Below are 14493 nucleotides of genomic sequence, written 5' to 3' on the forward strand. Positions count from 1 at the left end.
GTCCGACCTTGTTGCTCCACGGATGCTGGCCTACGCCAACATCTACTGTGTCGTCGCTCCATCGAGCCGACATCAACCACATCGCATCTCCACCTCGGATTGCTGACTAGGAGTTCAACATCGCCAAGACCACATCGGCGCCCCATCGATTGAGCAGGCAGGGAGCGCCGGCATCTCCGCACCACCAAGCCGGCATCGACCGCGTCACAAATTCTAACCTGCGTCGGCATCGCCTCGCCGACGCCTCATCGAGCCGCGTCCACCTCGCTGACCTATTTCAACATGTCAGATGACGTGGGGGCTCCGACGTCACCTCACAGACCTGCTCCGTCACCTCGTCGGACCGGTGGCTTCACCATCGCTTCATCAACCTACTCCGGGGACTTCGGCATCGCCCTGCCGACCTACTGCATCACCTCGAATGGGCTGAAGGCTTTGCTTCACCTCATCGACAGTGCTATGAAGCCACTGTGTCAAGCCGAGCTCTTCACCCGGCCACCTCGGGACCAACTTGGGGGCTGGGACCTTGTCCCGCCGCAAGCTCGGACTGCGTGATCGACGCCTAGAACATAAACCAGCTAAGTCACTTTCATGCTTAAAGTTTTTCAAAAAAATATTTTTTCGGTTCGTCCAAGCATTATATGTGTTAAACAAAAGCGTTGTTTGTTAAAAACAACTTTCTTTACCCAAGTTAGCTGGGGCGCTTAAATTAGTATGTGTTGTTTTTTAAGTGTTTTCTTCTTAGTCATTGCAAAGTCTTTTTTTAGTACTCCTTTTTTCAGCTCGAAGAACGATCAACTAACTGGGATGCCTTGCTTCTCTATGTGACACTCGAGTTTAGTTTGCTAAATTGGCCTAAGAACCACTCTTTATGCGCCTTCGGGGCAAGGAGATTGAAGCCGAAGGCTGGCCCACTCGAAGCCTAGACATCGTGTTGGGGAACGTAGCAGAAATTCAAAAATTTCTACGCATCACCAAGATCAATCTATGGAGTAATCTAGCAACGAGGGGAAGGGGAGTGCATCTACATACCCTTGTAGATCGTGATGCGGAAGCGTTGCAAGAACGCGGATGAAGGAGTCGTACTCATAGCGATTCAGATCGCGGTTGATTTCGATCTAAGCGCCGAACCACGGCGCCTCCGCGTTCAACACACGTGCAGCCCGGTGACGTCTCCCATGCCTTGATCCAGCAAGGAGAGAGGGAGAGGTTGGGGAAGACTCCGTCCAGCAGCAGCACGACGGCGTGGTGGTGATGGAGGAGCGTGGCAATCCTGCAGGGCTTCGCCAAGCACCGTGGGAGAGGAGGAGGACATGGAAGAGGGGGGAGGGCTGCGCCAGAACTTGGGTGCGGCTGCCCTCCCACCCCCCACATATATATAGGGGCAAGGTAGAGGGGGGGCGGCCCCCTCAGATCCAATCTGAGGAGGGGGCGGCGGCCAGGGGGGTTGCCTTGCCCCCCCAAGGTAAGGGGGGCGCCTCCCCTTAGGGTTCCCCCAAACCCCCAGGCGCATGGGCCCTGGGAGGGAAGGCGCCCAGCCCACTAAGGGGCTGGTCCCTATCCACATACAGCCCATAGGGCCCTTCGGTGCTGGTGGCCCCTCCCGGTGGACCCCCGGAACCCTCCGGTGGTCCCGGTACATTACCGGTGACGCCCGAAACTCTTCCGGTGGCCAAAACGGGACTTCCCATATATAAATCTTTACCTCCGGATCATTCCGGAACTCCTCGTGACGTCCGGGATCTCATCCGGGACTCCGAACAACATTCGGTAACCACGTATATCTATTCCCTATAACCCTAGCGTCATCGAACCTTAAGTGTGTAGACCCTACGGGTTCGGGAACCATGCAGACATGACCGAGACGTTCTCCGGCCAATAACCAACAGCGGGATCTGGATACCCATGTTGGTTCCCACATGTTCCACGATGATCTCATGGATGAACCACGATGTCGGGGATTCAATCAATCCCGTATACAATTCCCTTTGTCTACCGGTATGGTACTTGCCCGAAATTCGATCGTCGGTATCCTGATACCTTGTTCAATCTTGTTACCGGCAAGTCTCTTTACTCGTTCCGTAACACATCATCCAGTGATCAACTCCTTGGTCACTTTGTGCACATAATGATGATGTCCTACCGAGTGGGCCCAGAGATACCTCTCCGTTTACACGGAGTGACAAATCCCAGTCTCGATTCGTGCCAACCCAACAGACACTTTCGGAGATACCTGTAGTGCACCTTTATAGCCACCCAGTTACGTTGTGACGTTTGGTACACCCAAAGCATTCCTACGGTATCCGGGAGTTGCACAATCTTATGGTCTAAGGAAATGATACTTGACATTAGAAAAGCTCTTAGCAAACGAACTACACGATCTTGTGCTAGGCTTAGGATTGGGTCTTGTCCATCACATCATTCTCCTAATGATGTGATCCCGTTATCAACGACATCCAATGTCCATGGCCAGGAAACCATAACCATCTATTGATCAACGAGCTAGTCAACTAGAGGCTTACTAGGGACATGGTGTTGTCTATGTATCCACACATGTATCTAAGTTTTCTATCAATACAATTTTAGCATGGATAATAAACGATTATCATGAACAAGGAAATATAATAATAACCAATTTATTATTGCCTCTAGGGCATATTTCCAACACATCGGATGTATCATGTTAAAGCACGACAAAAGCATAAATTAATTTTAAGACCAAATTTATATTGGCACCAAGAAACTTAATTTAATTCAGACGTAAAGTTTTTACGAATGTATTTTGGTTTCCCGAGTTTATGACACATTTAACCTATTGCATGGTTTTCTTCCAGGAGGCCGGACATCCTCTTGATCGAGGTGTCATGCGTAATGGTTATGCTCGGGAAAATCTTTTTCAACCCTCATCTTCCTTGCCGAGTTGTACCTCGGTGTCGACAAAATGCACACGACGGTTGAACTTGTTTCCAAGGAAATACGATCCTAAGGTCGGCCATGGGGCCCAACCCAAGTCTCGGGGGCTACTACATTGATGATTCAATGAGGAAAATTCAAAGTGCAAAATTGTTTGTGAGGAGATTACGATCCTCAGGTTGGTCAGCCACACACAACCTGAGTTTCGGGGCCTACGGCACACCGCGTTCTTTTCCTAAAGTATGCTACCGAGCAAAGACTTGATCCTCAGGCCAATTTCGTGAATCAACCTAAGTCTCAGTGGCTACTTGGATTAAACGTTTTATGTTATCCTTCATGTGCATCTCGGATTTTAGGCCGGCGCGCACCTTAACGGCTACTAGTTATACATTTCGGTAGAGAATAAATTGTAGTCGGCTCAGCGGAAAACTTTTTTCCACCAAGGGCGACATCTTCAACTCAAGACCGAGGTGGTGCACTACTTCGGAGGTAGTCCGGCGCTGGAGATTGACTGCAAGAAAATAACAAGACATTTGATAAAGGCTGAGAACTTAAAGGGGGCTCCTCAGAGGTCCGACATGTGAACTCTACGGATATACCTCGGCGATCCTCGAGATCAGAGATGACAAGATTTGTTGAACCAAATTTCAAGACCGCGACCGAAGACGAAGAATAGGTCGGAAGAACCGACAAGGGCCCCCAACTTGAAGACCGGTTCAGGGGCTACTGACAGTGTCCTACATTAGGGGGTACTCACCATGTCGCCTCCTGGCCAGGAGAGATGGGCCGAGGACCTCCGTGGCAGTTAATTACTGGGCTCTTCGGGCAACCCATGGCGTATATAAGGAAGATTCCACAAGACTTGACGCACAAGGCGAGGACTCTTCTAAATCCTAGGTCTCTGATACATTATATAAGTCGAGGCCAGGCTAGTCAATATAACATATGTTTTACTCCCTCCGTTCCGAATTACTTGTCGTAGAAATGGATGTATCTAGAACTAAAAAATGTCTAGATACATCCATTGCTACGACAAGTAATTCCGAACGGAGGGAGTAGATAAGAGACATTCACATATGATCTCGAGGTAGACCATCATGTACTTTTTACCCCATCCATCAATACAACAGAAGCAGGACGTAGGGTTTTACCTCTTCGACTGGGCCCGAACCTGGGTAAGACGTCGCGTGTCCCTCTTTATCCTGTTACCATCTAGCTAAGATCACCAGCTCAGGACCTTCGTCTCCGCTGGCTTTGGTTTCAGTGGGTTTGATCCTTCCAAGCCCTGGATTGGGTTGGGGTCTCCGTGTGATGACGATGACCGGGTCTTGCTTGCGGTGGTGCGGCCGCCTCTAAAGTGTGTTGGGGATGGTAATTATGCAAAAAATTGGAATCTCCATGGCTTCATGGGAGGAGGACGAGGGACATCACACCCAAGGTTTTTGAGCTTTCCCGCAAGAAAGGTTGCACGGTCAATAAAAGCGTTACAAAAGAACTATTGGATCCCCATGATTGACATCCACCATGGCATCTCCATTGACCACATTAGGGAATTCACTACTCTTTGGGAAATGTTGGCCGACATTGCCCTTGTGCCCCAGTTCCAATGATAGCATCTCATGGAAGTTCGCGACCAACGGAGTATACACAAAGTCCTTGGCATACAAGGCGCAATTTGAGTTGAGGGCTCAACGCCATGCTTGTGGTCAAAATCGTTTCAAAGGATTGTGCTCCCCTGATGTGCAAACTTCGCTTGGTTTGTGATCCACAATAGAGAGTTCAGATGACCGGTAGACTTCACCGTAGGGGTTGGCCTAATTGCAGTTTAATAAGCCCCTTTGCAAACATGTTCAAGAATCGGTAACCCATCTTCTTCATCAGTATTGGTACACCACTAGAGTGTGGAATAAGATCAAATCTTGGCTTGGGTGTGATGCCATCATGACTTACGTGTGGACTAACATGGCTAGTGTCGGGGTTGAATCCGGCGGATCTCGGGTAGGGGGGCAGCAGCGAATTTTTTAAGGCTGAGCAACTCGAGGGCCCCACATAATTCAGATCATGAAAGGTACGGCCTCGCCTTTGAGAAATACTCTTCATAACTTTTTTTGAAACTGTACCGTTCATAACTAGATGACTTACTAGTAACGTGTAGTCACAATTTTAAAACTTTGGCTGCAAAGCGATACAAAAAATTTGGATTGGCAAAATGAAGTACCATTTTATGATGAGAAATATTTTGACAATATAAACTGCTATGATGTCTATCACATTCTCTATTTACAAGTGCCCATGTATAAACTCTTTGTGGGTGTATCATTTTGATCCGACGTTTGAGTCAGCAAAATTCCCAATTTTCGGGAAACTAAGGGTGCATGGGTAGTTTTGTGCTATTTACACTGATAATCGAGGCCGCAGCCCTCCCTGAATCCTATTCACAGAAACCCCTTGTCATGAGACCTGCTGGACTTTAATTTCCACATCAGCAAGAGAGCATCAGGTAGATATATCCCCTGTACTTTGTCCATCGGTGATCAGTGTTCTCGAGCCAGAAATGGAGACATTTTGGTCCAACATGATTTGCCTTTTCATGAAGAGGGCGTAGAGAAGCTCGTTCCAGACATCAGGGACTCCAGGCAGGCACCAGTGGCTGCAATCCTCTACCTCTTTAACTTCTGATGTCTTGTTGGTAAGGGCTTGCCTTGAACTCAAAGGACTTCTGAACACTGAGAGGTGGCCGTCTTTTCGTTGGGCCGTCATCCGGGTCACGTTCAGTATATCCAACCCAGGCAGCTTGGGCCTGTGATGGCTCCCTAGAATATCCCTCACGGGTTTCAGCATGTCGGCCCATAGCTCCAGCGATTTGAGCGGTGTCATGTCTGGAAGTGTCTCTTGCTGACAAAACCCTCCAGAATTCCAGTCACCACCGCTGCAGAAAAATTGACAGTGGTCGATCATGGAGAGTGAGGATCATTTTGCAATTTAATCAAGTGCCACAACGAACAACTTATTAAAACTAGCTATGTTTGTTGTCAAAGGAAAAAAAAACTAGCTGTCTTGCTAGGGTACAGACCTGAAGTGCGTAGGAGAATAGGTACGGAAGATGGCCTGGGTCTTGTTTGCATTAACATTTTTCTGAAGCCAGTCGAACAGTGTTTTTATTGATCTTCTGTAAGCATCGCTGACGCTCATATCCATCTTCACCTCATTCCCTTCTTGGAAATACGCACCCCTGGTGTATAAATGTAAACCTGGTTTCAGAAAGATGACGGGTGCAATTATGATGAACTAACAATTCTGATTAACAAAAGCAGAATTACAAAGAAATGTTTATCAGTCGGCACAAAAAACACAGGTGAGCCATAATGAGTCTTCCTCGCAAGAAAAAGAAAAGAAATTAATAACAGATTGAACCTGTGGTATGTTATTGTCAACGTGATAGATACAGTGAAACTAATGAGGACACTATTAAATTAATCTTGATCACACGGAGATGGTTATTTCTCTAGGCATACTAAACAAGAAAATAGCTACTAGTACATAGAAAGGGCCAGATGAGAGTGTCGCTAACAACTAATTTGAATGAACAAAGAATATAAGTTTCAGTAAACAGGGAAAAGCTATTAATAATCCAACATAAATATGCAGATATATATGCTAACTTGCTCACCATCCAATTGTTTTGTCTTTTGTCCACCAATGCCCAGAGTTGAAGATTAACAGATCAGCATCCCTCCACTTACGCCGGCCAGACATCCAATCCATGGAATCCACCCTGACCGTACTCTTAACAAACTTGGGGGCTCCAGCCGGTCCATGACCTTGCGGGACTAGAAAAGGGGACCTGTAATACTCGACGGTGCAATTGTAGTCTTTAAACTTGAATATGAAGAATCCATCATGCTTTGTGATGGGTCTGCCATTGATCTCATAGATGGAGCTTTTGTCTGGAACAGCAGTAGAGAGCATACAAAGCAGAGACTCCCATTGGTTCCTTCCAATCGAATCGCCAACGAATACTACTCTTTTGTTTCGTAGCCTCTCTAGCATACCCTTAGCATCAAACCTAAGAAATCACAGAAATACAGATTATGACATAGAAAATGACGTAAGTTGTGCGAGAATACTTGAATAAAGTGTGGATATTCAGATAATCCCTAGGCACAAAACCACAAACATCAGATATTCAGATAGACATGGTTATATTGGCAGTGACAGGAAGCCCATTTGCTATTCTAAAACAAAGGGAAGTCCCGTTGCTCAAAGCTTATCTTCTCAGTAATAACTAGTGCTAGAATTCATTTCTAAAAAAATTAGTGGTACAATCTCTCGAGTAGATTTAACTTATCAACATCAACCGACTATAAACCTTTCAGTTTCAATACAGAGTTGCTTCGGCACAAACTTACGACCGAATCAATTTGATTTTATTTGGCCTGGTGCGTAACTAAATGAGTAAGTAAAACTGTAAAATGTCTCCAAAAAAAGTAAAATTGTAAAAGACGACGCGCGAGAAAAGGGGTCAACCGACCGACCTGGGGAGATCGCAGCACGACGGCTGCCACCGCCATCTGGTGTAGGAGGCGTCGGGGCGGCCGTTCTCCGAGCACCGGAACCCGCCGTCGAGGAACGGGCAGTCCTTGGACGCGTAGAGCGGGTAGCTGTCGTCCCGCACCCACTCCCCGTCGAAGAAGTCGCACTCCCGCGCCACCGCACCGGGCGCCGACGCGGAGGCCCCGCAGCCCCAGAGCTTCCTGGGCGCCGACAGGGCGGACCCGACGGCCGTCGAGCAGCGGGGCGACGCGGGGCAGGCGAGCAGCAGCAGCGCGGCGGCCGCGGAGGCCAGCGTCGCGGCGAGGACCAGCGCCATCCCGGCCTTCTCCAGCGGCCTCGTGGCAGCCAGCCGCGCCAGCCGCTTCACCGACGGCCCTAGCATGCCGCCGCGCCCGGCCGGCGCTTAATTCGCTTCCTGGTCGAGGTCGTCGACGATCGAGCAGCGGGCTAGCTTTCGCAAGCGTATGCCTGTGAGAACAGACATGGAGGATGCAGCGGGGGAAGGTTGGGTTGTGATCGGGACGGGAATCGAGCATACGTGTCCCCGACTAGCTTCGATCGACAAGCGATGCGTGTGATCATCGTTCGAGGCCCATGTATCGCGTACGCGCCGCGATCGTGGGGTCTACCTGAAAAAGGGCGTCGTTGATCAGCCCTTAAAGCGTGATTTTGAAGCTTCGAGTAAAAATCATGTACACATCTCAATTGCAAACAAAAAAGGTAAAATCCTCTGTTTTGACATTCTTGATTGGGATTACCTCGTTTAACCAAATTTGTGCCATTTTTACTTTTCTGTATTTATCATCGCATTCCGTCGGGCCGATCTCACTCCACGGGTTTTTCTCATCAACTGGTTTCTCCATATGCTATTCTCCTACCGTGGATGGCTTTCTCGGTTAAATTTTGCTACACAAGGGCATCTTCGACATGGGCCCCTAAAACGGACACATTATTTGTCTGCATACTGGTCCGAACCATTTCACGGACACTCGTGCAGAAGACGGTCATCCAACCATGTACGTATACATTTCAAACTAGATTTAAACAAACCGGACGACTTCGTGCAAACCCGATGAGTTTTATCTAAACCAGACCAAATACATAATATTTTTGGCATATTTAATTAAACAAAAGTGTCCGGAACTTAATCTAGTCTAAATCTTCGCCGGCGGCCATGAGCCCAAAAAAACATCCAACCTCCAAGTTCTTGTTCTTCCCCTTGTGTCCATGTCCAGTGGTCGCGATCCCCGAGAAGTGAAGGTGCAGTCGCCGGCGAGGAAGAGTAGAACATGGGACGCAGGCTGACCCATATGGGACACGAGGCGGCGACGTCTTACATGCCCTACTCCTCCTTGTCGGAATCCGCGACCTGGCCGTCACCGATGGAGGTGAGTTCGACGATGGACGTGGACGAACCGGCATTGTCATCGAAGCGGCGCCAACGAGGACCAGTTGCTAGCGTGAATGACGTGCAGCTGGCGGTGCTAGCGTTCGTGGCCGGCTGCAATGCCAGCGCCGCCTGCGCGTCCAACCGCTAGAGTATTAAGTCCTCGCTCATGTGAAGGGGGTAGTGGAATGCAACCTCCCCCACCCTATACCGCCCTACCGGGTTTTTTTAGAAAAGGAGGAGTACCCCCGGCCTCTGCATCTGGGCGATGCATGCAGCCATTTTATTAATTATTCTCAGTGACCTTACAAAGCATTACATCGGTAAGCCTGAAGCCACCATCTAGGAGACACATGTCGCTACTCCTATCCCCTTGATGCAGGGGTCCCGAATGTCCGAGCCTAATACCAAAGCGACATCGCACCAAAGCCTAACATCTAATGCCGGATGCCCCATCCCAGCCACATGCCGGGAATGGGTCACGCACCGGTCCGGCGCACTCACCGAGGCTACCGCCGCCGTAATCCACCTAACCATCTTCAGAGCAGGTACTGACGCAAAGACCTTGCCAGGTCAGCTGTCGATGCCACCATGGCGCCAGACAGCGCCACCTCCCTGCGCGAGGCCATCACGCCACGTCCAGCGTCGAGACCCCGCTGCTCCATGCCGCCGAGACCCGTCGTCGACGCGAGAGAAGGCACGCCACACCACCTCACGCCTCTTCCATCCGGCGCCGCTCCACAAACGATGCCCCCAATAGGGAACACGACACCGCAGCACCGCCATCGTCCGATCCGGTGATCTTAGGATTTCTCCCTGAGCGGCACGAGCAGGTTGACGATAGTTGCTTGACGATACCTTCATCAAGGTAACGACGTAGACGCCGCCATCGCCCGCCATGACCGGAGTCGGCTCGGTTTTCACCGGCGACTATGTCTCCCCAACTCGCCGCCGGTGCTAATAGTGGGATCCAAGATCCGTCACTACCAGTCTGGCCAACCGCCTTCGGTGGAGAAGGCAGCCACCACCACCATGCCCGAGCCAAGAGATCCAGACGTCCTCGTGCCGCGATTACCCAGGGGGATCTCCTCTTGCTGTTGTCGAGACGAGGCACATCCGCAGTGGATCTCGATCTAAACCCCTCGGACCCAAATCAGATCTCATCGCAGCCAAAATCTCATCCGCCAACGGCCGCCGGAGATCTCTTGACCACCGCCAACCCGCTGGACACTGCCGTTGTAGGAGGAGGGGGATGGACGCCGCTGCCCCCACGCGTTACCACCGGCCGAGGACTGCGCCGCCGCCGCCGCCTCACCATAGGGGCTTCGCTCTGCGGCGTCCTTAGCGACGACGGCGGTAGTGGGAGGCGATGGAGGGGGAGGGCTGAGGGCAATGTGGATGGCGACTCCCCAGGGGCGGCGCGGCGCCGCCGCCTCAGGGGAGAGAGGTCGGGATCTCGAGCAAATGATGAATTGACACTTGGCGCAGGAGGGTGGCTGGCAACAGCCAACAGGTTGTCAATCGCACTAGATTTACTAGTTGCAACAAGCTGTGAGTAGATAATGATATATGAAGTACTTTTGCATTTTATAAATAAGTAATAGTTGAAAGTAGAAGTGCCAGTAAACGAGAGTTTCAAGGTTTGCTTATGCAGGAAATTGGACCGGGTTTCATAGGTTCGCTGGCAGCGTCTCTTATAAATGTGCGCATAATAAACATAAACATGTGAAACTAGACAATCATACAGTCATGACATGTTATTTTCATAAACTGAGATCATACTATATGCCGGTATGTTCGTAAATCCTCTAGACAGACACACGCCAAAATGTATGGCCAATATTGATCGTAGCCCCCACGTGCACAATATGAGTTTCTCTACTCCTAATGAAGCAGTTGGTAGTCTCCGCCGGTCAATTTTCGTCCCACCAGAGACGGTTTTTTTCCGTCCTCGATCCCACCTCCCGCATCCCATCGAGAAAAAAGGTAGGCTCCCACGATGTCCAGTGCTAAACCCTCCGGTTGATTGAAAAAAAATCGTTCTGAAAAAAATCTACGAAAATTAACCTACGAAAATTAGCCAGACGTTACCCGTGCGTTGCGATTTGCGAACGAGCGAGCGAAGCCTTTGCCCTCGAGCGACGCCACACCAGATCCTTCGCCCTCGCAGCCGCCGCCGATCCCCTCCCTCAAACGCCGCCGCCCCCGTCACGGCCGCCCCCGCCACCTCCCGTCGCGAGCAGGCGGGAGGAGCCCTACCCGGCCTCCTCCTTCCCCTCACCTTCTCTCCCTCTCCCAAGGGAGGGAAGGGAATGGAAGGGATCCGGCGGCAAGGGGAGGCAGCGGCCAGAACCGCAGCCGCACCGGCGGGCCGCCGTCCCTCGAGATCGTCCATGGAGGTCCGACCCGGCTGCAACATGGACTGAGACGCCCGAAACCCTAGCTACCCGTGGAGGTCCGACGCCTCAACCTCCAAGGAAAGGACGCGCGCCGGCTGCAGGCCATCTCCGGCGACCTCCGACCATGGTGCGCGCGCCTCCTTCCCTTGTCTTGTCGGTTTCTTCATGCCCCTCCTTGTGATTCCTTTCCTTTCCTTTCCTCTGTTTTCTATGCAGGTTGCTCGGATCTGGACCAGCTGCTGCTCCTACTGCTTCAGGTGGACGAGGACGAGCCCTCCCTCATGGCTGCTGCGGCTGCCTACTCCCTCCTCCTACCCCCTGGCCTGGTGTGGTGAGCTCCACCCCCTTCCCTGCACATCTCATCTTTTGATTGCAAATGGTCTGGACACAACTTGGTGGTGTTTGCTAATGTGCACGTATCCGTCCAGTTTGAACGTGTGTGCAATCAAATTGTTGTATATTGTGTTGTTTGATTCTTGCTTGCTTGCTTGAGCAGAGGAAAATCGTGTATAGATAGACACAATCATTGTTCTTTATTTTTAACAGCCCAAAGTCATTCTTCTGCACCACATAATTCTAATTGCTCGCTTGTATGGATTTCAAGTAATCTCTCTAGCATCCTTATTCTAACAAGTGGTTTGGTGCATGTTATTTATTAATGAACTTGATCAAAACTTATTTATTTTAAGTACATTTGTACTTCCAGTTTATTCATCCAATTAGATTTGCAAACAACTTGCTTTTCTAGCATGGTCATCCCGGCTTCAGAAAGTACATCAACTTATGCAACATCTGTACCTACTACAGATCTTACGAGTATTGATCAGCTTCTGGAAACAGTATGTCATTGTCAGAATCAATATTTAGCATGTGAAGTCTTTTTGTTCTTTGTTCTATAGAGCATAATCAATATTTTGTGTGTGCGCTAGAGTGGTGGAGTTAATGAGCCGGGATGAAGTTCGAGAAGTTGCATTACACCGTGTAAATATTAATGAGCTGTGGAAGACAAGTGCACCGGTAAGTGTTTGAAATTCTAAGTGTGTTGGTGGAGGTGGAAGGGGGGATTGTGAGTTGGATATGTCATTAACAGAGGTGGTGAACTTGGATTGGTCATGCAGATATAGCTGTTAGAGAAATAAGAAGATGATGAAGGGTGATTTATGGGTAAATAATATAGCGAATAGATTTGCACGGGAAGTCAAGTATATGCCCAGACTCGAGCAGGTTCATTGTTATTGTTGTTCTTGCGTGTCAAAGCTCTTGGCTAGACTTGCATGTATACATATGAGTCGATGCTTAATTTTTGTCACGTTTCTTACTTACCACTGTTACTTCTAGCAGACCTAACCTGATATAGTAGTTAATTTTGGCACTAGACACACCAACTTTGACATTGATAATTTCCTCATATTTTTAGTAGGACAATAAACTTGTCTAGCATTTCATAGTCGCAGGCTTTGAAAACAAATGTATCTGCCCCCTAAATGATTAAACGTGTGGTTTCTGAATTATGCATGCTGAGATGCATTGGTAATCATTATTCAATGGTATTCCTTTTCACTAAAATAAGAACCATGTAATGCTTATGATTTAATCTGGTTATCTAGACAACTAAATGGGTTAATATTATGCTTAGTATCTTTTGGCATATGTAATGCAGGGAAGTAAACCAGTGTCTTTTGATAGGGATTTCTGGAGGTAACATGCCTCTAATTGTATGCACTGAATTTCAGATGCTATCTTGCGTACGACTGAGCAGTCTCAGATATACTTCAACCCAGACATCAACGCAGCAAATAACTTGATTATAAGGTACAATCATGATTGCCAATGCCTAGCTATTTTTTGATCTTGACTAACACAAAGGGTATAATGTGTAGTTTCAGGGAGCCGCGTAGTTTCATGGAGCCCCGTCGCTTTCTCATAGAATTTGTTCAGATATAAATTTGCCTATTACCAACAATACATGATATTATAATTATAATATTGCAGGAACAAATGTCATGTGAAGCAAATAATTTCCTTAGAAAAAAGTAAGCTCCGTTTGCACTATTAATTAGTTTCCTGAGTTATTTTGCTTGACAAGAGAAATGGACTTGTTTCTTCTATAGCCTAATTGAACAGTAAGAGTCTGTCCTACTTTCATTGCTAAGAAAACAAATAAACCTACATACGGACATGCATCTCAATCTCTTGTTTCGAAGTTAAACTGTTTGTAGATACTTTTTGATGTACCTTTCGAACACATAAACTTAATGTTGTGCTTGTAGTGTTGGTTCTGGGTTTAGAATCAATTTAATATGTGGATTGATGTCCCACCAACCAAAAACCAGAATTTCTTCTTTGATATTCTGCTGGTTTAGAAAATGTACATTCTGGTTGGGGATTTCCATCGAGAGTGAATGTATAATCCAGCCAACCAACCCAAGATGTGTTTACCAGCACCATCACGATGATCTTTCTCAGCCTTCTCGGCCCAATCAGTCTTATAATATTCATCTCATGGTAGGCATGCTCTGCAAAAATGCAGCAACGGCATTTTTTTTGTCATGTATGTTAAACTTGTGCTATGAACTGTTAGCATATTGGCTCTCCTTTGCTTCGACTTTACTTAGGATATTCACTCCAAGGATAGGAAAATCACATACAATTTTCCGCATTTACCCCGCTGAATTAATTGCCTAACTGTTTAATGATTTTTTAGGAGGGCCAAGAAAAAGACGCAAAAGCATAGCTTGCTCCTTGATTCCAGTTTCTGCAGCCACCATTGATAAGCATGGGACTGAGACAATGAGTATCAAAAGGAAGTCAAGGAAGCTTCGTCCTCTGGGTTGCTTGCGATGTAGTTCTCCAGCAGCTTCAGCGCCAAGGTAAAACTTCATCAATTTCGCAAACTGGGATAACACCCATTATTTTCACTTATTTTGAATTGATAGATCCTATAATGGCATCGATAATTGTGATGATGCCATACACAGAAATATACTGCATTTCTGGACATCTAGAAATCTTGTTGCTGGTAGATACCATTGCTGTCTGAAATTAAAATTTCCTAGAACATGTGACCATGAGGCTCCAAGATAAAAATAAAATGAAAGTGAATGTTATTATATTATTCAAGGTGGATGATATTAGAAATTTTATTAGTTGTCAAAGGTGAAGCCGCATGGGTGATGTAGCCGGTTGGCCGTAGTGCGGAGTTATAATATATGTTGTATATTACTTTTCTTCTTCTAGGAT

At 48.0% G+C, this 14493-nt stretch overlaps 1 protein-coding gene across 1 annotated transcript; it reads right to left on the bottom strand.

The window, feature by feature from the left end:
- Positions 1-5108: 5108 nt before the first annotated feature.
- LOC109781714 (protein trichome birefringence-like 10) lies at positions 5109-8094 on the bottom strand. Its single transcript, XM_020340312.4, has 4 exons — positions 7449-8094; positions 6584-6979; positions 5987-6145; positions 5109-5842 (listed from the first exon to the last, which is right to left on the bottom strand). Exons 1-4 carry the CDS (start codon positions 7847-7849, stop codon positions 5410-5412), a joined length of 1389 nt encoding a protein of 462 aa, XP_020195901.1. The 5' UTR covers positions 7850-8094; the 3' UTR covers positions 5109-5409.
- Positions 8095-14493: the final 6399 nt, after the last annotated feature.

The sequence above is a fragment of the Aegilops tauschii genome, chromosome 2 (genome assembly GCF_002575655.3).
Source record: "Aegilops tauschii subsp. strangulata cultivar AL8/78 chromosome 2, Aet v6.0, whole genome shotgun sequence".
Classification (NCBI taxonomy): Eukaryota; Viridiplantae; Streptophyta; class Magnoliopsida; order Poales; family Poaceae; genus Aegilops; species Aegilops tauschii.

Bases quoted from the DNA above. Each gene is read 5' to 3' on its own strand.
- LOC109781714 (XM_020340312.4), bottom strand. From the start codon at position 7,849: ATGCTAGGGCCGTCGGTGAAGCGGCTGGCGCGGCTGGCTGCCACGAGG. The intron at 6,980-7,448 runs GTCGGTCGGTTG...GTGATTTCTTAG, and splicing joins TCGTGCTGCGATCTCCCCAG to GTTTGATGCTAAGGGTATGC. The intron at 6,146-6,583 runs GTGAGCAAGTTA...TTTATACACCAG, and splicing joins AAAGACAAAACAATTGGATG to GGGTGCGTATTTCCAAGAAG.